General features: G+C 39.8%; 1 protein-coding gene across 1 annotated transcript; it reads left to right on the top strand.

The window, feature by feature from the left end:
• Positions 1–3,554: 3,554 nt before the first annotated feature.
• Positions 3,555–13,824, top strand: urm1 (ubiquitin related modifier 1). Its single transcript, XM_034198094.1, has 5 exons — positions 3,555–3,624; positions 5,037–5,107; positions 10,115–10,196; positions 12,076–12,124; positions 12,952–13,824. The coding sequence occupies exons 1-5, from the start codon at positions 3,590–3,592 to the stop codon at positions 13,018–13,020; spliced, it is 306 nt and encodes a 101-aa protein (XP_034053985.1). The 5' UTR covers positions 3,555–3,589; the 3' UTR covers positions 13,021–13,824.
• Positions 13,825–25,088: the final 11,264 nt, after the last annotated feature.

The following is a 25,088-nucleotide window of genomic DNA, read 5'->3' as shown; positions in this document are numbered from 1 at the left end:
TCTAAAGCTTTGGTTTGTTTTTTGGGGGGAATTGATTAATAGAAAGGGTGGTAACACTTTATGGTCTCCATCATTAATAAGTAGTAAATCAAAAGTTAATTCAAACATAGTTGCTACTTATTTTAACATTATTATCTTTTGTAATGGTTTATAATATATTTGAAACCAACTATTATTTCCTTTTACAGTGAAACAATTTATAGATATTTTACAAATCACGTTTAATATGTATTATGGATTCAAAATGTCGGTGATTTGTATTGTGTATCAGCTATGATTCAATGTATACCTTTTCAAATGAATATATTACACAAAATTATAGAAAATAAAACGTAAATTAAAGCAATAATTCTAAAAGTAAAATCAATAACCTTAACAGTAAAGTCATTTTTAAACCAGGGTTTAATATACTTTCAATTGACCATTTATTAATGATACAAATTAGTTTTTTGTAAAGTTAACTTGAAGAGCATTTTCCTGAAGGAGCCAGTATCTTGCAATGCACATTGGCAGCCAGTAGGGGGCCTCATTTTACTGTTAAATCAAAGCTTACCCTTCTCATATAGGCTACACTGTGTACAGTTTTACCTTCCCCATTTAGCTGCAGTCATGAACATCCTGGTTCCTGGTTAGGTGGCTGGCAGTCCTGAGTGTTATTGGTTCCGGTCCAGAAGGCCAGAACATCCTTAATCTAGTATTTGTTTCAATCACAGACCCCCCTGCACGCTTAAGCTACTCTTTTAGTGTCTTTAATTTTCATAATACATATCAATATCTCATGCTTAACTGAAATTGCACCCTATAAATTGAGCACGCGTGTTTGATGCACCGCACATGGTTGTGCAGACAGACCCACCGTGATGGCAATGGGAGGGAGACAAAGACAGATGGACTGTGTGTGTGCATGTGTGAACCCGTGCATGTGTGTGCGTGTCTGCATGTGTGTGTTTTCGTTTAAACGTGTGCTTTTGTCAATGTGTGTTGCAGGTATACTGCTGTCCCTCTTGCCGCCTACCCCCTTCATGAAGGAAGCAGTCGTGCTGCCAAGCACCTGTTTTACTGGGGGGTTTTGTGGGGGTCCAGTTTATTCCAGGTGAAACATTTCATGGGGAAACACAGAAAGTAGTGCATTTGTGACATAAAGAAAGTGAAAACGTAGACCTGAAAATACAGTAGAATCAAACAGAATAGAAGAGAATAGGATGCTCTGTAATCTGCTACGACAGAAAATGATCATTCGCTCTGCTCTTTGTCTCCCCTCTCCATCGAGTTCCATAGGCGTAACATGTTATGGATGTAATCTCTAAGAGGATTCTCCCTGCTTGGTATCAGGGTACATGTTCATTTCAGCTCTTTATGTTCCTCATTGAAACAGACCCAAGATCTCGGAGGCCTGCCTGCCAGCCAGCCATCCAACCAGCCAGCCAACCGTCATCAATTCTCCCCTAATCTCTCCCCCCAGTCCTTTTATAGCTAATCCATTGTGTAGGTCATTGTCATCTGATCATGTGTGACCCTGGCTACGCTATAGCTGGTGCCTGGCAGCGTAGCAATGACTTTGGACGTCCTAGATGGACGTCCAAGCAGATATGACACTCTTTATTTGAAGAAATGTCTAAAATCACATTGACCCTTGAATATAGAAGGTTCTGCTTAAAATGGCTGAAATGTATGTGGGATTTAGGAAATCCAACCCGATAAAATGAGAAAACATTGTATTTGTCATTTAATAGTAGTCAATAAAGAAATAATCAAAGAAAATAGTTTGGATTCATGAATTAGGAAGTGTTTTATGTTTTTATTGAGTCCATGGAGGATACATTTAATATATACATATTGGCAAAAGCATTTCCTTTCATCGTGTGTTCACATTTTACAAACACAGAATGACGATTAAGCGTGGCCACAAAGGTTTAATGGATATTTCAAACTGTCTTCAACTGAATACATTTAAAATATTAAAATATCTCAAAATCCTCACGATTTGAATCTGAATATGTACACCTGATCAAATCATATTAAATATAAGTATTGCAACTATTTGTGAACACTTATCCAAGTCATAAAGGCTACAACAGGACAACAGAAGCTATGAAGCTACTTGAACCTCAAAGCAGCTTAGCAAATATGATGTGACACCCAGTGACAGTGAGATCATTCCTGGGCAACTCATGCTCACAGCCATGACAATCCAACCCACAGCCCATCTTCTGCCTGTTTGCCTCCCTCTGAGCTGCCTGTATACTCCTCATCCCAGAACGAAAGGCTGGTCATGTCTTCATCATCTTTCAAAACTACAACTGCGGCCTCCACAGTGAGAGGACCCCCTAGTTTTCCCGCCTGTCTCCCCACCCTCGCCTCATTCTCCCCTCACCCCTACCACGCCAGGCCCCTGGTCGATCTATCTATCTGCCCCTGCACTGACTCCTCATTACCACATGAATGAAGACAGGGAAGGGCCCGCAAAGGCTTGGACGCCAACAGAAGGCAGCGATTTGCAATTCAAACCTCTGACCGACCCCCACCTCATCCTCGCGTCCCTGTATACTGGGACTGGGACTGTCACCAGTATGATTGAGCATGTACGAGGAGGGAGAGAGGGATAGAGAGAGACAGATGTGTATTCACACACTCATGTCATGCTTCTGCACACTTTCAATTTGGCAAACACTATGCAAATACATGCAGACATGCACATGGGGTGTTTGTGAGTGAGTGAGTGTGTGTGTGTGTGTGTGTGTGTGTGTGTGTGTGTGTGTGTGTGTGTGTGTGTGTGTGTGTGTGTGTGTGTGTGTGTGTGTGTGTGCGTGTGTGTGTGTGTGTGTGTGTGTGTGTGTGTGTGTGAGAGAGAGAGAGAGAGAAAGAGAAAGAGCACTGTTTATAGGTTACTAATAACTGTCCAATATAGTAATTTTCTAAAATAAAGTTAAGTCCAGGGAAATATCAATTCATAAATGGGGGCACCTTCACACATTATCAGTTACAGCGTCGCTTACTGTTCCCACAGTGCAAGGTAATATGAACAAGTAGCATTTAGTTATGCACCACAGAGTTGGAACAAAGGTCCAGAGGATATTAGACTTGCACTCATTTTGACCCCCTTTCTTCTTTAAAACTGAACATCTTCTTTTTTTTCTATTCTGTCATTCTGTCTAAGATTTTTTTATTTGCATTTTAATTTCTTTATCGTCTTTTTTTTATTATCTTGTAAAGATAACAACCACATTTTTTTCTTTGAGGACTTCATAATACAGAATTACAGTTTTATTTATTTTGTTAGTGTTTATAAGTTTGAAAGTCTCAATAAATTATTTAAGTTCAAATAAAAATAGGCCTACATAAACATTGGGGCTAAATCTTTGTATTTCACAGGTAAAATGTACCACCATGTAATCAACTATTTCACAATTAATTCGATTTCATATTTATGATGTTCCAAATGCATAAAGAGAGTTTCGATATTATGATTAAGTTTACACAATAATCTTTCTTTTAACTGATTTCATAAAAAGCTTCCTCTTGTATGGAAATCATATCAAAATGCGTCACTTCCGACTGCCCGCCACAACTTCCTGCATGTGCCGACAATATGGCAGCGCCCGTTGCTATTCACCTGGAGTTTGGGTAAGCACATTTAAAAGCCTTTATGGTGGTTAAGAGTGCCTGTTTTAATATTCTTTCAGCAGTTTTAAGGAAAAAATACATCGGGTGAATGCTGCTTTAAGTTTGCTTTTATTTCGTTAGCCTTTTGTCATTTAAAAAGCAAATCACATCCGGGTAACAGCTAGCTCCATGCTAGTTTTGAGTTTGTTTATGAATCATTATCCACCGTTATGTTGTCTCTTTCTTTCTAATTTAGCAAGACAACGAGAGGTTATGAGATTGCTTAACATGTGACGTTATTTAAGATAATAAGCGATAACATACTCCTCTTACGCTGCACAGCAACAGAGCTGCCTGACGAGTTTCTTTCTGGCTATGCTAACTTGTGCAGCCTGTGAAACTGTAAAGCTATTTCTCACTCCTCCATGAGAAGCTCAGAGACTGTCCCTCTGCAGCAGCTCTAACCCTGTCTCCTGGCTCCTCCTGCAGCTCAGCCAGATGTGCAGTCTGCCTGCAAAACATGCCAGAGATTTGACTGAGCACTATCCGAGACCAAAACAAAAAGAGAACCACCCTCCATGGAATCTATAGACCTTAGACTCAGGTTAGATCTGCATCAGAAAGATGACAGTAATCCATGGGAAGGGTCTTTCCTTATTCAACAAGCGTACAGCAGGTCATAAAATGTGTAATTTGACAACAGACAAACCCAACATTTAAGGTGCGGAGAATGGATTTGCATTAATAATTAATATTTTCTTCGATTTTAAGTTATCTTTGTAATCTTTTCCAATCATTAAGACTTTTTCCAATTATTAAAGCGTTTTAATCTGAAGTGAGTGACTTTTAACTGACATTGAGACATTTTGGTTGACATTAATGTATAGATTAAGCAAATTTAATTAAATACAGACAACTCAGAGTACTGTTACTTGTTGAGTACCTGTTCAGATCAGCCTATTTATTGTAGTGCTACATGTCCACTGTTACTGTCCTTTTTTACTTTTCTTTATGTCTTTTAGAATATGTTTTTAATTGTAAGGTGTGCTTTGAAAGGTGCCTCTAAATACAATGTATTATTATTATTACTGTATCACATTCATGCAAATAAATATAAATGATGTTTAAAATTGTTGAGAAAAATCTTTCAATTATTTTTGACAGATTTCTATTGCTATACGATTTGTCATGTAAGAGGGAATACACATTTTTACATAATTGTTCCCAGTTTCATTGAAAAACCTATGCTATGTTTTGGTGGCATTTGTGTTGTTCTCTACTGAACAAGGATATTGTTATGTGTTCTTAAGTCTATAGAATATGATGTATGGGCCAGAACATCTCTGTAGCATGAAAATATTACATTTGTGATGGTACTTTGACAAATACCACAAAAACTGATAGTTGACCAATCTGACTGTTTGTTTGTGTAGGGGTGGAGCAGAGCTGCTTTTCAATGGTGTGAAGGATCATCATGTGACCCTTCCAAGCCAACCTGATCCTTGTGAGTACCACCTGTCTGTGTCAGAATAAGAGTCTCAATGTGACGAAGTGACGGCCACAAGATTTCCTTTTTTTAAATAAATGATGTATTTTAAATTGGAAGATACTGTAGAGACACAATGTCAGATAGCTGCGAATCAGGAAACCCAAGTATAAGAAAGGCTGCTAAAGAGTGTTTATTTAGAATTGCCATAGACTGTTTATGTGTGGTATCATACTGGTATGTGTTCATCTCCGCTGCCAAGTTACAACTTTGTAATCCATATTTCTTTGCATTCAACCAACAAATCATGTTCGCCCCATCCATCCTTTAATTTTATTTGTCTTAAGATTTTTTTATTTCCTCACACAAAACACACCATCATTTTTTGGTGAAGTAAATTAGTTAAATTAAAGTTAATATGAGATTCACTGCAATGGTTTACGTATCATCTTTACAGTCTTGGCTTCATGGTAGGTAGAATGGTACCAAAGAACCCCTCACACTGTCGATCACTTGTATTCACTTTATTTATTACATTGCTGTCCTTTACCTGATCGACAGTGTACAGGACTCTTTGGTCCTGTCAGTTATTTTAGTCAATAGTTTGTAATACTCAGTGTCGATGTTAAGTGTGTAACTTAGAGAATGGGTTTTTATATCACAATGGCCGAACATGTATTATTTTTGCTGGGAAAGTACTTAAAGACTGGCCTACATTATTTCCTTTTAAGAGAGTCATTGTAGCAATAGCTTAGACCTATGGCAGTGAAATATGATTAATCAAGTATTTGTGTATAAGTGGAGACTCGTGTTTCAGTATGTTTGCTTGTGATAAACATTTTTGCATTATATTTGCGTCATTTATTTATATTTGTATATGTAGTGCTCGTAGCACTGGTGCAACAACATATTACATGTGTTGTTACAAAGCAGGCTTTATTCCTCAACTTAAAACATTAGTATTATAAGAGCTGATATAACAACAATGTAATACTAAAATGTATATACTGTATTTTGAGTTCCATGTGTTAGGCTTTGTTGACACTATGCTAGTATCATATAACAGGAAAATCTGCCAGTTGAATGGTCATTATTAAATGTCGATGCAAGCTCTATTATAGATCTTTTATCAGCATTTAAAACTTATTTAAAAAAGCCTTTGTAATAGCCTTCCCTTTGGACTTCCATCATAACCCTAACCCTATTCTTCTCTCCTCCCTTTCATCCTTACCCCTAAACTGACCCCTTCTCTTGTGAATGTTGCCCCCTGCTTAGTAAAGTGTATGTGAATTAAAGTAGTAAAGGGTGTGAATGTTTAAGATTTTTTCTGTGGGTTGTAGAAGAGCAGCCGGGTGATTCGGCATTGTCTTGTCTTAGAGCATGTTGACTGACTCAGCAGGCTGTGCTGGTTTCTCAAATCATAACGTTTTCCCACCTCAGGATCCAAATTGATTAGATTTTATTTTGCTGTGGGATCCAGGCTCCCTCTAAAATGGGTCACTAACTCGGCATGGAGGAGTCGAGGGAAAATCTGCCTGCAGCCCAGTTTTATTTCCGAAAATAAGGAGAGGGAAAGGGGTGTGTGAGTAATATGTGTCTTTGGTATTTTACTAAACAATGGGTGTTCATGCATGGCGCTGGTGTAACCACGACAACAAAAAGACAAAAGTTGACCAGAACGGGGAATGTCAGAAAGATATGACCCTGCTGCACAGCCGACCTGTGTGTTTGTGTGTGTCCATAAGGTTTGCCATGTTATGCAGGAAGTTCATAAGTTTTATGTCGCATTTTGACATTTCCTGGGCGTATTTGCTCGTTGTGATCTTAAGTCTGCCGTGTTTGCTGATCCTGAAAATGTCGCTCCAAACTAATTTCGCCTTGTACATCAGTGTGTGTGTGTGTTTCTACGAGTGTGTGTTAGTATAGAAGGGGTGCAGTGAAGGCAGATATAATTGGTTCTGAATCCTTCGTATTTCTCTTTGACCCCAGCCGGTGATTGATGACCCTCGACTGAAAAACCCCACCCCCGCTCTCTCTTTCTCTATCTAACTCTCTCTCCCTCATCCACACACACGACAAAACCCCCGTGGTCTAAGGATCACATCGTTTTTGCCCCTCGCATCAGCAAAAAGATGGATAGCTCATATCCCCCCCCCCCACTCCTCACATGGCTGTCATAATCGCACAAAGACAAAAAAGCAAAAGAAGAAGAAAAGGGGGGAAAACTGCGTGCACAAAAGATAAACGGGCACTTTTTTTTGAATCGGCGTCAAAATGGCGCCCTTTCCTTCCCCTCCCTCCATGCCTCCTTTCCACCCACGCATTGAGCTATCCCAAGATGCTTCAGGAGCCTATGACGCATTTTGCCCCTTTCCTGTCTGTTGGTTCCCTCATTTTCATTTCCCCCTTACCTGGACCGCAAAGCGCCGTCATTTTTGTTACATTGTCCACCATTCTTAAAACATTTCGTTTACTAGCCTGTCTTTTTGCTTCTGGGTGATTTAAATTTGCAGCCATATGTGTAACCTTTTACGAGAAAGCCATTAAAAGGGCAGCGCCTGATGACTGTTTCTCTTATAAAAAAAGCTTAAATCATAAAGTCTGAATTATCATCGACCTGTGTATTGAGCTTAGACATCCTATTTATTTTCTATGTGCAACTTTTAACATGTTTGCTGAGACTGGGTCTCTAGGGAGGGAAATAAAGAAGAAGGGGAAAGATGGAAAGAGATGAAGAAGGGAGGAGAGCAGGTTTTACGAGACGGTGTGAGAGACGTAGAGAGAGAGAGAGAGGAGAGAGCAAAGGAAATGGGCGAGAGGATGAAAGAGCGAATAAGGGGCAATGGTGGAGAAATATTACCAATAGTTAAAGAGAGAGAGCAAAGAAAGGAGTCGCCACAAAGGAGTTATGACTGCTGGAGTGATTAGTTCTGTTTTTAGTCCTGCAGAGGTCAATATTCACTGCCGTGTGTGTGTGTGTGTGTGTGTGTGTGTGTGTGTGTGTGTGTGTGTGTGTGTGTGTGTGTGTGTGTGTGTGTGTGTGTGTGTGTGTGTGTGTGTGTGTGTGTGTGTGTGTGTGTGTGTGTGTGTGTGTGTGTGTGTGTGTGTGTGTGTGTGTGTGTGTGTGTGTGTGTGGTGTGTGTGTGTGTGTGTGTGTGTGTGTGTGTGTGTGTGTGTGTGTGTGTGTGTGTGTGTGTGTGTGTGTGTGTGTGTGTGTGTGTGTGTGTGTGTGTGTGTGTGTGTGTGTGTGTGTGTCCTTTTTTTATATGGAGGCCTAGAACCGTAGAAAATCAGCACTATCATTATACTACTGAGCTGGCCGACAGCACTGCAATTATCCTGAGCACCACACACACACACACACACACTCACACTCTTATACATATCATCCAGACAGTCTACAGGCCAGGCAGGTGTCTCAATAAATCTATTTTTCTAAGCTAAATGCTGCTAGTAGGCCTTTAAATATTTCTTTCAAAACACTTTAGTTATTAACGTGGATTTTTGTTGCGTCTTCAGGGAATTTGTAACAAGTTTTTTGTAATCAGTAAATTAAACCTTGAATTATATAAATTAAATGTATAAAAAAAACTTTTTTGAATGGACCTAGTTTTAATATCACTCTTTCAGAATCATTTTATAATCTGAAATTAATTTTTTAAGACAGTGGACAGTGTCTCAGTTATTTTAGATATGCACAAAATGTATACCTGCATTCTCTAATAGAATAATTCATTGTAAAGCAAAGAAAAATCCAAAATGTGCAATATTTTTCTCCCTTGAATTCAATTATTTTTCTCTGAATGTATGTCATGTATAAAACTGTAGTCTTAGCCCAGATATGATATTGTTTCTGCCCTTGATCCAGCTGAACTCCTGAATCCCATGTGGTCAGACGCCTACCTGCTACGGCCTCACCGCCCTCCTTACACCTGCTCTGGAGGACTAACTGTCGTCCTCTTACCCTCGTATCTGCTCCATCTGCTCCTCCTCTCTCCTAACCCATTTGCTATCCTTGCCTCTCTTCATTTTCACCCCCCATCTCTTCTGTTTTTTCGTTCCTGTGTGAACAGCTATTGTAGTGCTGCTATCGAGGGTCGTCGTGCGCATGTACATTAAGACCCCAGCTATGATCATACACACACAACCAGACCACAACCAGTCAAAAGAACATTTTCTGTGTTTTTCTGCATTTATCTGGTTTTTGTTATGTTTGTGTATCCCTGTAATTACACTGTTCCCCCATTTCTTTAAAAAAAAATGTCAGGAAACGTAACACACACACACACACACACTCAAAAGCCCTTACACCACCTTGAGTCTTAACGGTAACAGTGGTTAATATATTCATAGTTGGTTGTTTAGTGGGGATTTATCCTAAAACCTCTCATTGTCGTCGCCTTTGTGGCTTCCTGTCAGTCGGGCGGAGTGAGGCTCAATCTATTGTTGAGACAAGGTCACTCTGATTGTTCAGGAGGTCAGACTCATAGAAAACTCAAGCATTATTGATAGTCAAGCTCAAGCCAGAAGCAGTGCATTTAACAAAGAAAACTATTATTATATATATCTTTGCGTTTTCTGATCATTTTATTAGTCCCGCATTGAGAATTTAATTTTCTATTCAAAGAAAATATAAGTGCATTTATATGTTGTGACAAGCAGATGCTTTAGAAAAATGTCTGTCTTAATATTCTTTTGAGCTGTGGATAGGTTTTCAATTTACACATACAAAATCATTAATTGTATTTCTTTGTAGCCAAGGTGAACGACACCGCTCTTGGCCGTTGACATCAGTCGACCCTCCCCCCATTTCCAGTGTCCTCTCCTTTCCCCCCCAACATACACACTCATAAATATACATGCACCCAGACACACACACACACTCATATACACAGCCTCGTCCCGCCTGGTGCTTCTGTCGCGTCACATCGACCAGGAGGCTGGAACCATGCACCTTGACCCTTAACCTGTGACCTCTGTTGTCTGACTGTGTATGGGCTTTGTGTCTGTGTGTGTGTTTTGTAGGGGACGTGAAGCAGCTGCTGGTCTGGATCCAACAGAACCTGCTGAAGGAACGGCCCGAGCTCTTTGTCCAGGGAGACTCCGTGTGAGTGTGAGCGTGCACTTGACATACACCTGGATCTGTGTACAACAATATGTCCTGAAAGACCACTGGAAATCAAACCCTAACTGCCAAATCTGACTGTAATAATGTGATCAAAATAGCTTCATAAGAACGGTTGAAATTGAACGTGCAGTATTGTGCGTGAAGCCTGCAGTTCAGAAATGCTGGAGAAAATAAAATCCGTCTAGCCTTCAGGTTATTGTGTGTGTGTGTGTGTGTGTGTGTGTGTGTGTGTGTGTGTGTGTGTGTGTGTGTGTGTGTGTGTGTGTGTGTGTGTGTGTGTGTGTGTGTGTGTGTGTGTGTGTGTGTGTGTGTGTGTGTGTGTGTGTGTGTGTGTGTGTGTGTGTGTGTGTGTGTGTGTGTGTGTGTGTGTGTGTGTGTGTGTGTGTGTGTGTGTTTATAGGACTGGCTGACTTTTACAGCTGCCTTTGTGCAGGACTATTTATAGCTCCACCTAACCAATGAATAGAGGAAAAAGCTGGCCTACCTATAAACCTTATAGATTAGTGTGTGTGTTCTTTATGTTGGCAGCACACAGGTTTTTAACGCTAACCATCATTAAGGTGTTTCTTCCTTATCTAAAAATAAATCTATTGGTGATGGGTTGACAATCTTTACCTTTTTGATTATAATTGTGTTCCTTTTCAAAGCTGTTTTTCTGTGTGTGTGCATGTCACTCGTGTGGACGTATGTTTGCTCTCTCACATGGCCCTTTTGCATTGAAGTCATAGAGCATCTACAAGGTGCAGAGGAGCTTATTTGACCCATCGACATTACCTAAACCGCTTCCTCTGTGGCTTTCAGAAATAAAATGCACCAGCATATGTTAAAAAGACTGCACCCATAGGTGCTTGATGTTACCCTCCTCCATTGCCCTTATTATCCCTCTTTGAAGGGTGGGGATTTTTGTAGGGTTTATATGCATGTTATTTTTGGGCGCTCATTAATTTTCTCTGACAGTTTGTTTTCCCCTATCATCGCTGTCCTCCGTGACTTACTGTATGTGCCTTTTACTTCAAATATGTATTATATATTTTTTGATTTTGATAACCAGAAAAAAATGTGGAGTTTGTGATTGCTAGTACAAATGCAACATGCATATCTGCAGATAAAGAAGTGTACATTTGTACATAAGCAGGCATGAGAAAAACCCTAAAGTGCTTGTCTATAATTGCATATGGGCTGTAACATGGACATAGCACACATGCAGTCACATATACTGTTAGATCTACTATCATATATATATATAGACCGGTGTGTGTTCTCAAACATAGCACTGGTGTATTCATTTCAAATAATATTACAAAAACACCAGACCTCATTTCCAATCAATCATCATGCTTGCAAAGAAATAACATATTTTTCCTAATCCACCATTTCAAAAAATGAAAGACTAAAAAGTCATTTGTATAAATTAAATTAGTACATTACATTACATTGCATTTAGCTGATACTTGTATCCAAAGCGACTTACAATAAGTGCATTCGACCAAGAATATACAAACAAGAAGAAAACAGAATCATATAAGTACATCAGGTTTCATAGACTTCCAAACCATTTCAAGTGCTACTCTAGTAATGCTTTTAAATAGTTTTATTGTTTTTATTTGACCAGCTTACCTCTTTAGTGAAATGTTTATATTTTTTGTGGCACTTTTATTTAAACTCATTTAATAATATTTTCAATTGAACGTTGGTACTTTTGTCTTGATTTTTGTATCGTCTTTTTTAAAGCAGGATGCAGACACTTATTTGAGTCTGCTCTATCTGTCTGTATCTTTTACACACGTGTGTACGTGTGTTTGCATCTGCATTACCTTTGGGACATAAGTCTGACTCAAAATGGTTTGTTTTCCCACAGGAGACCTGGGATTCTGGTGCTTATCAATGATGCAGACTGGGAGCTAATGGTGAGCACTGGGAGACATGTTCACTGTCAGATGGCTTAGTGTGTGTGTGTGTGTGTGTGTGTGTGTGTGTGTGTGTGTGTGTGTGTGTGTGTGTGTGTGTGTGGTGTGTGTGTGTGTGTGTGTGTGTGTGTGTGTGTGTGTGTGTGTGTGTGTGTGTGTGTGTGTGTGTGTGTGGGTGTGTGTGTGTGTGTGTGTGTGTGTGTGTGTGTGTGTGTGTTGTGTGTGTGTGTGTGTGTGTGTGTGTGTGTGTGTGTGTGTGTGTGTGTGTGTGTGTGTGTGTGTGTGTGTGTGTGTGTGTGTGTGTGTGTGTGTGTGTGTGTGTGTGTGTGTGAACAAGCTTTATTGTTAGCTCTTTTAAACCTTGTATGCCTGTTTTCGGGATGTACTATTACATCGAGAAATAGTTTGAGACCACACAGCTGTTTTTGTCTTCATGCATAGATCCCTCTAGCTATATCAGATTTAATTCAGCAGTGTGTGTGTGAATGTTAGCCCGTATGCTCACTGATACCGAGATTGCTCGTTTTCTCAGTCAGTTAATGTTTCATATAACGTGAAAAACAGCTGCAAGACAAGTTTGTCCTTGGGGTCTCATATGTGAGCTCATATTTACATGCACACACAGTACGAGTGCTTCAATTTCAATCCATTGATTCAATTACAGGACGCAACACAGGATGTAAATGACATGAAAAGTTTGTCATTGATTGGACCCCGATGGGAACACGGCAGCAATACACATATTTGTATTAGTAAAGACAGAGATCTCTCCTTTGACTCGCAGATATGTTTGATTATTGGATATTTGTGTGTTTTCTAAACCTCAGGGGGAGCTGGAATACCAACTACAAGACCAAGACAACGTTGTGTTTATTTCTACTCTTCATGGAGGGTAGAGGAATACAAACATCCCTGTAACGGCCTTTTTTCCAGTTCCTCTGCACCCCCCGCCCCACATCTCAACAACACGCCAGCCCATTGGACGCTGGGGATGTGTCGGCCTGCACCGTGAGGTCTGACCATGATGGATGTTAGTCGCAGGAATGAGTGGAAATTCAGAGATGGTCACTGAGGAAAATGGCGAAAACTGTGACATGGGCCTTCTGTTGACATTTTAATTTAAATTTTAAATTGGACAGGTGTAAAGGGAAGACATCTGAAGCTCTGGTTACCTGGCCCACTATTGGTGCGAGTGTGAATACCTACAGCTGAAGTGTAAACCTTCATCTACCTACATCCTCTCTTACAGTGTGACCGTGACTGATATAAAGACCTCATCTTCCATGACCTTCAGTCTACGATAAAATAAAATAAAGGGTAGCGCTTTGTTTTAACCCCCACTAATAAGCATTTCTTAGCAGTATATAAAGTATGTGGTATACTGTAAGCCGATATAAGACATCTTATGTGGTAAATAATGTATTCATCAACTATCATGTCTTATCCTATAAAGACATATTTATCAGTTTTTTACTAAGGATTACAGGTAATGACAAATAAAGAACAACAATGTCCTTTGATCTGCTTACAGGCATAACAGTGTGTATGTAATAGTTATAGAATGCTATTAAAGCGGTCAAAAGAAAGTGTAGTTTCTTTCAGTCCAATTTTGATTTGAGAAAATTAAATGTTTCTTCAAACTGCTTTTTATATTTTGCTCACAAAATGGAAACAATTATTAAAAGTGTTTTTCAACTGTTTTTCAAAACAGTTGTCTTGTCTGCTTTTTTACCACAATTTCTGTACTCAGTATTTTCTCTAAAATGTTGAACAATTTACATGTACTTAATTTTGCCTTAATTCCTGAAAGGGGTCAACATGATCACACACACTGTTATATTTATTTATATATATATATATATATATAGTAAAGTTATAAACACAGCTGTGACGAATTAACGAATTAAATAAAAGTAAAGTAACTAATTAATTGTACATTCATTTGCATTTTTATGTACTCTTCACTTTCATTTATTAAGATTATTTAAATGACCCTGTTTGGCGTTCTTCTCCGCTATGTTAAAGGTTTGCTCCCCAGATAGTGCTTCTGCACTTTACAAACTGCAGCATCTCTTTGGACTTTATCACTATTAAGTGCAATTTTGGCTGAAAGCCCCCTGCAGCGCACACAGGGGCTGATAGCCAAACACGTTTCTCAATTAGGATTGTACATCACGCTTCGATAATTCCTGGTGATATCTTATATCTGATCGATTTAAGCCTAGCTCTGTGATCACACTGCAGTTTTAGGCTGATTAGACCAGACTTTGGAGACATTTCACCGTCCTATAGCCCCACTCAGCTACAATATGCATACAAAGGGGGGTGTAGCGTGTGTTTGTGTGGGGTGTGAACTACAGGACCACTGCGGGAGGTCGAGGTCTTGCCTCCGGGCTGCCCTCCCCTGAACGCCCGGGGCGACCTTAAACCTTTTCTCGGTTGTGGAGTCCGATTTGCAACGGGAAACCGGACGAGAATGGCTGCTAGAAAGGAAATGCTAATGAGGCAGGGGGTTACAGAGAGGAGAGAGAGGGGCTTCTGTGTCAGCTGGTGCAGGCCATACACTGAGCTACTGAGAGTGTTTCACACAGAGAGGATCAAAGACATGGTTCTGCATGGGCTCCATGCCTCCAATAGGCCTCCATTTGACATTTCTGGAGCAACTTTCAAAAAAGCTTTAGATTATGATCTTTAAAAAAAATTGCTTGTATTCATTGTGTCTATTAGATCCTATAGATTATTCTTACGTGAGGCACTTTTTTTTCCTTAATTCGTGTCTGTACCCACATTTGTATTCCCTCTTTGTTTCTATTGCTATTTTCACAATGGATGCAGGGTTGGACTATTGTCTGGGCCTGTAGCTACAGTTTACAGATAGTTCCCCATCCTGCACAGTGTACATGAGGAGACTGGTGAGTGGACCCTCACCATCACATCACACATGTATAATAACGACTCATGTTAGGGGAATACAATACAAAAAAAAATCGCATGTGATCTCCAGCCTGTCATTAACAGCCATTCAGTAAATTCTAGTCAAGGTAATAAAAACAAACTACTAGATTATGTTTTACATAAAAGCATTGATTTTGTTTTTTATTTTAAACCTGTCACAGGAAGAACCTTTCGTTGATGTTTTTTTCTGTAACGAAAGAAGGAGGAAATGCATTACTGCATTAAAGAAAACGTATATTAGCCCTTAGTATTTTCGATTATGTTTGCCAAAATAACCGTTTTTTCCTATTGCACTCAATTATACACTAATTATGCAACAAAAACATTATTATGTCCAAATAAGTCTTACGTATTTCATAAAAATGTAATTGTTAATACGTATTTTTTATTCTATTTTCATAAAAGGCTGAGCTTTATTAAACTAAACCTGGTGATTATTAATTTAAAAAAACGTAGGTTTATTTCTGAGAAAAATGCTCCTGTTGTGTTAGCACGCAGAAAAAACACGTGCAAGTATCCTTGCATTTGTGCTTCACATTTTAAAATAGTTAAAATGCGTTTGTAAGTTAGAGGCTATTGATGTTTTATTAAATAAATAAGTCCATTTCACACAGAGGCATTTTCTGCAAGAGCAAACAGCACTGATCCCTGGAATTAAGAAAGGTTAGCCTTTAATGTGCAACAACAACACACACGTTTTCTGTGTGTCTGCGGATGTTTTCAATTCAACGTTGAAGCTAAACATTTATATTATTTTTAAACATTATTTTAAATCATAAAATGTATTTTTTTATTCAAATATTCTTACACTAACCGTTAAAAACGTCAAACGTTGCAATTAGGCCTATTTGATTCATTTTGGTTGAAATGTTTAATAATTTGTCTTTTTAAAAAGAAGAAGAATTGGATACAATTTTAGGCAGTAAATCCGTTAAATTAAGAAGAAAATAAAACGATAAAAACCCAAATGGACCAAAAAGTGCCCCAAGTGATTTTTCAGTGACGCTGTTGGCTCCAGAGATTTGGCAGCATCAGTCATCAGGCTCTCTGTCTTCTCTGTTTTTACAGCCCTTTAACACATTAATATGTAGTAAACTGCCTTTGATTCTGCCTTAAAAGCACTTGGAAAATTGTGTTTTGAGTAATATATCTGTGGTTAAGTGCCTTTAGGATGCACTTTAGGATTTTCCTCAATTGGCTTTAAATATGCTCTATAGTAATACATTATATACAATGATATAAGAAGCTATTTTTTACAACCAAATGTAGCTTGTAACGAATTTATTTTCTAAATTATATTTAGCCGTGTTCATTTGTATTTATTCTCCTCGTTTGTGCACACATGCATCTTAAGGTCCAGTTTTGTAGCTTTGCTCATCTCACGTGCATCCGGTGCTGCATGCAGGCCTGCACTCTGGGAGCACTCAACTCACTGCTTTCTACTATTTGCCAAACACAGTCGATACATCAATGCTTTTAGTCGATAGTTGCCATTTAAAACAAACAGTCTTGATTAGATCTTCGACAAAGTGTAAATACCAATCGGGCCAACCACAACGCGCACCTCGAAAAACACATTACACGAGGCAGAATAAGGTTTGCTCCACTTTATTGGCCCAGTCCCGCGTCTTTCATCTCCATAACATGTCAAATGTGCTCTGTATCTTACCTGGAATGAGACAATTACAAAACAAACCGAGACTAAATGCCTTTCAGTCGCCTCCTTTGTGGTTTGGAGGCCTACATTCTTGATGAGGCGTTTGGCCAAAAGGCAGCAGTGATGAATGTGAGTCTGCAGCAACAGATGTCCATACACAATTCTTGGGGTTGAATTTGAGTTTACTCAAGAATTGCGTTTGGACAATCAGTCGCTAAAGACTCTGTGTGTCCTCTGCCAACATTAAAAAGAGGAAATTAAGCATGTGTTTATTTAAATCGCTAGTGTTCAGCAGCAGTTATTGTATAGGCCTCGTGGCTGCACCTGCTACGACTTCCTAAATGCCCTTTGACAGTGTTGGCTGCGTCTGACATGCACTGAAAACTGTTTTCTTTCCCTTTTTACAGGATAGAGAGTTGCAGTACATTATTTGTGACATCCTCTTTGCTCAACATTGCCTCGAATTCGGCTCCCCTGTTGCAGCAGAAAACTAAACATCAAGATTATTTTTTTAGATTAAAAACATGGAAATATAGTCTATAGTGCAACTTCCCTACAAAAGTACACCCCAGATGCTATACTGCTGGACTGATTATAAAAACATATAATTTGTTCAATTGTTTAATAATGCTAAAGAAGCATTACTGCAGCCACAACCACTTTGTGACTTTATCTAATGCTGTTCAAGAGCATCCCTATTTCTACTTTTTCTTAAAGCTGCCTTAATATCTTATTTACACTGGTTGCTAGTTTAAAAGTTAACCCCAAGTCTCTTCAGATCTCTGGGCCCTTTTTAAGATGGCTGAATGACCATGGCATCTTAAAGTAAAATGTCATCTCCATTGCTCAAGTGGACTTGCACCTGTGTACTGTCATCGATTTAAAGGAAACACTGTTCAGTTCTGGTGCTTTAGGATGCACAATGGCTTTCCACGAAAAAAAAAAATCCCCTCCTATTTGAAGAAAGGAACTTCGATTATCTTTCCTGTGGTGATGAAAACGTAATGTAAAAAAATAGGAAGCCCCTTTAGTTCCCGGTGGTGCGTCCTTGGTTCAGTTCCCACGACGTGCGTTCTCTCGGGTCTGCCTCGTCCAAATGCCCCCCAGCGAGCACCGGAGGATGGGGGGGCTGAGGAGCCGGAGAGCAGCGGGCTTCGTGCGTTCATTCCCGGACAGACGCTGCTGCCTTCCTCCCATCCTCCCTGTACGGGTCTCTCGGACTGACTGGATGAATGTGTCTCTGCCCTCCTGGTTTTCTCTTAACGCTGCTCCAACAATAACGCTGCGGCCGCGACGCAAGGCGGAGAGAGGAGTGGAGAAGGTCCTCGCTTGGTACTGAATTTGAATAACACCACGGGGTGATAAATGTCCATTGTACTGCTTAAGTAATGAATCTCCGCTGTCCTCTATCACACACACACCCACCCACACACACACACACACACACACACACACACACACACACACACACACACACACACACACACACACACACACACACACGCGCGCGCACACACACACGGCCACACACGCCAGCAGCTGCGATGAGGGACCAGCAGCCCCTCTTAAAGACACAACAGCCCTATTTTCTACCCAAAAAGAGATTACAATCCCGACACTGTTTACTCTCTGACCGCACTGCATGACGTTTGGTGTTTGTCTTGTGCCCCCCTCTCTTGTGTGAGCAAACTAGTGCAACGCCGTAACCAGGCACTTGGACATAAAGCGGTGCCTTCAGCGCCATGTGCAGCCATTCTGCTGCAGAAAGGGCTGCCTATATAGGCCTGTGTGGCAAAGGGTGGTCCGGAGTGGCAGAAAATGAGCGGATTATATGATGCTCATGTGACAGGCCATTGAAGGGGCAACAGAGACCATGCTGTTTTATATTTTAAATAATGCCACATCTTTATTTATATAGTTCATTCAAAGATTTGTAATGCAAAACAAAAATTGTGCAGAACTGTATTTGGCCGTTTTGCACATTATTTTGCACATCTGCCCATTATGCATTTGTTGAGCAATTATTTTATTTTTTTATATATATATATTAAAATATATATATTTGAGCCCCCCAAGAGCACGTGATCACACTATGAAAACTGTGCCTAATGTCATCAGTCTAATTTTTGTACACGCTTAAAAAACAGAAATGGAGATGTTTTGAGGGTTTCCTGCTCCTATACCCAAAACAAATGCAATTCAAACACACTTAAGAAATCTAAATTAGAGACTTGGCACGCTTTTGTGTTTTTGCGCAACCATGGTTTTGGGTGTACGCCCTAATATGTGAGTTTCATTCATGAGGTTAAGAAGTGTTAAGCTTGTCTCTTTCTGGAAACTGGAATCCCATCCTCATGTCGCGCATATCAGCAGTTTTGAATGCTGCGTTTGCTCTGCAGCTTTTTGATGCTTACAAACACCTCTCTCTCTCTCTCTCTCTCTCTCTCTCTCTCTCTCTCTCTCTCTCCCTCTCTCTCTCTCTCTCTTTCTCTCTCTCTCTCTCTCTCTCTCTCTCTCTCTCTCTCTCTCTCTCTCTCTCTCTCTCTCTCTCTCTCTCTCTCTCTAATAAATCATCCTGTCTGATCCCGCCCCAGGCGCATAGGGGATCCTCCTCTTTAAAGCTCAATCCGTTTTTTCCCCTTTTCATCCTTCTGAAGCCGAGTTAACCTCTGCTGATCCACAGGGCCGGAGCCCCTCTCAGACCCAGCCCGCCTCTCATTCATTCAGCCAGTCACTCATTCATTGCTCTCTCTTTTTTTGGGTAGTGAAAAGCAAACCCCTCTGTCTCACCTCCCCTCTCTCCCTCTTTGCCTTTTCATGCCCTGACTCTGGAAGAAGCGGGAAACCCAGTTAGAAGTCAAGAGGGTCCACTCTCACTCTCACCTTGACACCCCTCGCTTATACTCAAGCACCAGAGTGCAAAGATATTTTTTGTTACCTTGAAACAATGAGCATATAGCATTAAAATAACTGGCAGTTGTTGTCATTTTTATCTGAAACTGTTGCGTGTTTGGCAAAAACCAAAGTGATGCACATAACACATCCTTTTGATTGATGTTGACAAAAAATATCTGTAAAACCGTAAAAGATATCAGAGAACAAGATGTTACAATTATCATATTTTCCTTTAGTTCCTTTAATGAGAAAATGTGCAATTAAAAATATAATCAAGACAATTCAAGTCTTAATAGAAACGCAAACAACATTTGAAACGCTGTGTCAACCATCTTCAGTTGTTGAATTAAGGCCTTTTAGCTCAGTAGCTTTCATGTTGGCTGTTAGTCTTGGTGGTGTATAGTAGGGGTGTGTGTACACACAGAAACAGTAGGGGACTGCTGCACTCCACGCAGGGGCCACTGTGCTTCCCTCCATTCACTAATCAATGTTTAACCCGCTGGCTAAAAGGCCTGGCAGGGGAGAAGGAGGCCCAGTCAGCGGGGTGGGCTATGAAACCATCCCGGAGAGAGATGGAGAGGAGAGAGAGGACAAAGGGAACAGGGGAATCCTTAAAATAAACCTCCTCTGGTGAAGGCATCTCCTCCCCGCTGTTGGAGGGCACGGCTAGAGAACGAGAGCAGAGCAAAGTGAGGCAACGATGTGGCAGGGAATGTCATTTCAATTGAATGTAGAACACATGTTATGGCAAAGCAGGACTTCAACGATCAAACGGTCAAAGATATACATTTGGAGAGGAGCTTCTGAACAGGACAAACACAAGTCCATCTACCTGCTGGACTGTGCCCTTTACAAAAGATCATAATAAAAGCAGCACAGTGCTATACATGCATCCTGCAGCCATGATACCAGTGGGACTTGTTAATCTTTACTTACAGGAAATAGGATTCACACATTGGAGCATTTAAGGAGAAAGCAGCAAATGCAGGAAGCTTATTAGAGAGGCAAATTAATGTTAAGGCTATGGCACAAAAGATACATAGTCAGTCAGTCATTCAGTGTCCTATAGTTTCATGCAGATCGTCTTTTTCATTTTCGCACATGCATTAACTTTCTGAAGCTGTTATGTTGCTTATGGGCGAATTATTCCTTGAATATGACTGAAGAAGTTTATCTAACACCACTTGTTACTTGACTATCCATTGTAGCTGACAGTACGTTGCTTCACAGTGTTGTTGGGGGTCAAGAATGTGAAAACACACTTCAAACATCAAAAACTAAATGTGAAGTATTTCACGGTGTGTGTGAGAAAAGAGATCAGAGAGGTGTACGGTGTGAAACTGATGAAAGGCAGGATTGCAAAATAAATCTTTGCAACTCATCAAATTGCATAACAGCTGAGATCAAAAGAAAGTTCACATATAAATGCACACATGAGTATGCTCTGCTTCTCCTCTGACACACACACACTCCTTCCCCCCAAGCATGCCGCTGCCTAAACATCCCCCAGAATTCTTTGACAGTGGCTGCACTGTTGCTTGGCAACGAGGCGACAGACAGCGTCATCCGGGGAGTAGCAGCGAAGATGGGAAGCAGAGACACTAATCTTACCCTTTACTTTGTAGAGATCACAGGGCTCCTCTCAAGGGTGTTCACAAACATCCTGTCATTTGTGACTTAGAAAATACAAACGTACATTTAAATTTGAGTAGATGTGCAAGATTTGAGGTTTCTGTGAGTTTAAAAGTTAAAGACGGTTAAAGTCCTAAATCATGCCTCGCTGGGCAACCAGAATTGACTCTAACCTGTAGCAGTTTAGAGGTAGAAGATGAGTTAAAGAGAACGTCCAAACATATCATTATTTAGAGGCCTTTCTTCACTTTACACCACACTGTAAGACTCATTGTAATCATATACTGCTAAATCAATTTAATTGTTTTGACAACACTAAAATTAAATATACTTTTAATAAAAATTATAACAAAAAGTTTGTTGATGTTCTGTTTCATATTCATGAGAGCAGATAATGCAATCACACCTGCGTCACTGACATCATACTCTCATTATTTCAGGCATGGCTGGTACATTCGGTGCGAGCATCGGTTTTCTTTGTGCTGACTAAGTGGTGTTGAGTGAAGACTGGACTTGATGGGCACAGGTCATTTTTTTTACTGAAGCAATTCTGTGTAAGTGCTTGAGTCAAACAGCAGTATTGGCCACCTGGGGTAAAAAAACGCCCAACGCACCGGCCAGTCAGTCAATTTATCTATACTGCTGCCTCTTCACACTGACCACACCAGAAACATGGCGACTGGAAGGGTGAGTATTGGCATTTAAACACAAGTTTATTGTAAAACACTCTAGTTTACTGTCAAAAACTTTATTTTAATTCAGTGTACTGTAATATTTTTTACAGTAATTTGTCATATTTGTACTGAATTTTTCGTGTAGAAATGTATTTTATTTCACAATAGTTTTTTATTTGCATTTATTTTTCTTCCAATATTTGCTCTTATTTCTCCATTTCATTTATTCTCACTGTGTTAATATATATGCACCAAAACACCAAAACAAATTCCTTTAATGAGGAAACCTATTAAACTGAATTGGTGGGAGTGTTTTGAACTAACATATTTAATCACAATTAAACAATTTACCATTACTTGAGTTTAGTGCTAAAAAGATTTGCAAGCAATTTCACGATGCAAAACATGAAATGATCATTATTATGATAAATTACTCATGTAAATGTAACACCATGTTGGATAAATAGATAATTCAAAATCCTCAAGTCCTACTTGAGTCACTTTAGATTCTCACACTGAGCAAAGAAATCAGATACGGTGGCTCAATTGGACATGAGTTTAAATAAAACACACGACTCCTTAAATTGAGAAAGCATCCCACTTCTGAGATACATGAGAAGAGATGGGAGGAGGGGAGCAGACAGAGGAGGCTGCTGAGTAAGAGGGGATGTGCCACGGCTCAGACCCTGAGTGACAGATATTGACCCGCCCAGCCAAAAGACGTCTCTGTGGAAACGCTATTGATTATTGCCACGGCAATAAAGGTCCCGGAAGCTTGTGAGAATGTCACGACTCTCTGCTGCCTATACCAGCCGCTGGTCCTAACACACAAAGACAGAAACACTTTCTCACTGACACATCCTCACCTACAGCCACTCATTCTCTCACGCTAAGTAAAGCATTCTGCCTGATGAGAGAGAGATTGGTGACATAGTGACTGCCAGGCGGGTTGAGATGTGTGTGACTGTGTGTAGGTCTTTTTTGGTAACTTATCTTCAGTGGCATATAAATTGTTTTGGATTGTTTCGCCTAAATATTGAAACATTTGTCATTTTGATTTATGTTGCCACCGAATTACAATGGAGGTGAAGGGAATACATTTTGTGGTGCTCCTAATATTACTTTTATTGCAGTACTTGTTATTGTTCAGTTTCAGTTTAATTATCTCACAGCAAAAAAGACAAATTGTCGGTTTTCAGTTATTTGATTGCTACAGACACAATTCCATTTACCTCTATTGAATTGGGAGATAGACATCTTGGAAACATCTCAGAAGTCTTAGGGTTTGAAATTTGAAAACCTACACAACCTTCCACTTCATAGTCACCAAGATGTATGATTCAAAGGCCTAATTGTCATCTGCACAACAGCAACAGCGTGGTTTTTGGCAATTTAAGTCAACATACAGACATAAAAGAAAGTAAAGAAACAAAGTAGTGCAGTAAACCTATTGATCACCTATTACTATAGAGGCTTGGTGCCTCCATATGTAAGTCAGAATACATGTGTCTGATCCAACTGTTTATGACAACTTCACATAAGCTTCAACAACTGCAGTTTATCGACTTTTCTTTCACCCCCTCTCCTACAATCTGGTCAAAACAATGAAGATTTCTCCAATCTATCGCTTTCCTTCTCCCTCTGTCTTTGATTCACACACCCCCAAACACAAACGCCATCGCCACCCTTGACCTCGCTGTGAAAACTTAGTGCACCCGAGGTTGAACTCTCCCAGATCTGCCATTGCCACAAGCGCTGGGAAAGTTCCCCTGACATACGTATATGTGTGTGTGCAAGTGTGTGAGTTAGGCAACACTCGGGGTGTCATGAATAGGAGGGATTTGACCCTCAACCCAGCTGACCTGTCCACACAAAACGACCCCTTTAACCCAACTCTGCTATTGTCAGCCATGACTGCCTTCGTTTATTCAGCCAGCCCGCCAAAGGAGTCAAAATTCATTATATACCAATTGGCTTATTATTTTCCTCCCACGTTTATGTCTTTATGCCTCTCCTAATTTCTTAACCATTCTTCCCTTCATCTTCTTCTCCGGCGTCCAGCTCTTTTTTCACAGCATCTGTCCTGTCGACTTCAACTTCTGATTAATGAATTCCCCCTCAAGAGCTGAACAGATTGAGCATTGGTAATACATTATTTGCATCGCTAAATTCACACAGGTTTAGCCTAATTACTCAGATCTCATCTAAAAACCATACTGTTTTCAAAGATTATTTTTCAGGTATGAGGATTTAAATGTGTGCTATACTTGTGTAAGTGACTGTTGGACCTAATAGACCAGTAGTTGCAATAGTTATAGTTGTCTAACTTAAAAAAGATATTCACAGTTCAGGAATGAATAGGATCAAAGCACAGAAACGTTGCATTTTTAACATGTTTCTACATACCTGTACAGATGTGTAATCAGTTTGGACATAATAGATTTTACATTGTTTATACAGTATAAATAGGTTTGTTAGTTTAGTGATACTATGTGTAATTTATCTAATTTAGATGATTTGTTTGTATTATGTTTACCCACACATGTAATTTGTTAAAGTGCGATGGCACACATTATACAATAATTGTTTTACAATGTTCTCTACAAACTGAGAAGATGATTCAAACTTGCTGGATGTACTTTGTGATGTAAGTAGTTTGTGTATTAATTACTTTCTTTTGACAACAGCTCCAACAACAGCTGTCAAATGAGTTTCTGAAAATGTTCCCCAAGGACCTCCAGGGGTCACTGAGGAGGTTCAAGGTGGTCCGCTGCAGCAAAACCTGGACTGAACACTTGTGTGCAGGAGATACCAGTTCTGATCTCATCGGGAAGATACTTTTTAACAAGAAAATGTTGAGCCTTGGACTGAAATATACCATTGGGTATTTGTTTAAGTGTGTAATGGAAGCTAACTGGCAAGTCCCATCAGTTCCCTGTTTTGAGATTTCTGCGTGGATTATTGAAGAAATACTTGCAAAATGCACTTAAAGCATCAAATGCAATCACTATGCAGAATGTCCCCTCTTAATTGAACTGTTTTATAATGTATGAACTGCAATAATGAAATGCTTGATTGGTCATGTATTGTGTAAGAAAAATAAAATACAGTACTATTACTTCACTGAGTAGTAATAATCTGAGCAATGGAG

The sequence above is a fragment of the Gymnodraco acuticeps genome, unplaced genomic scaffold (assembly GCF_902827175.1).
Source record: "Gymnodraco acuticeps unplaced genomic scaffold, fGymAcu1.1, whole genome shotgun sequence".
Taxonomy (NCBI): Eukaryota; Metazoa; Chordata; class Actinopteri; order Perciformes; family Bathydraconidae; genus Gymnodraco; species Gymnodraco acuticeps.
The sequence above is the reverse complement of the archived record's forward strand: the minus strand, read 5'-3'. Positions and strand labels throughout refer to the sequence as shown.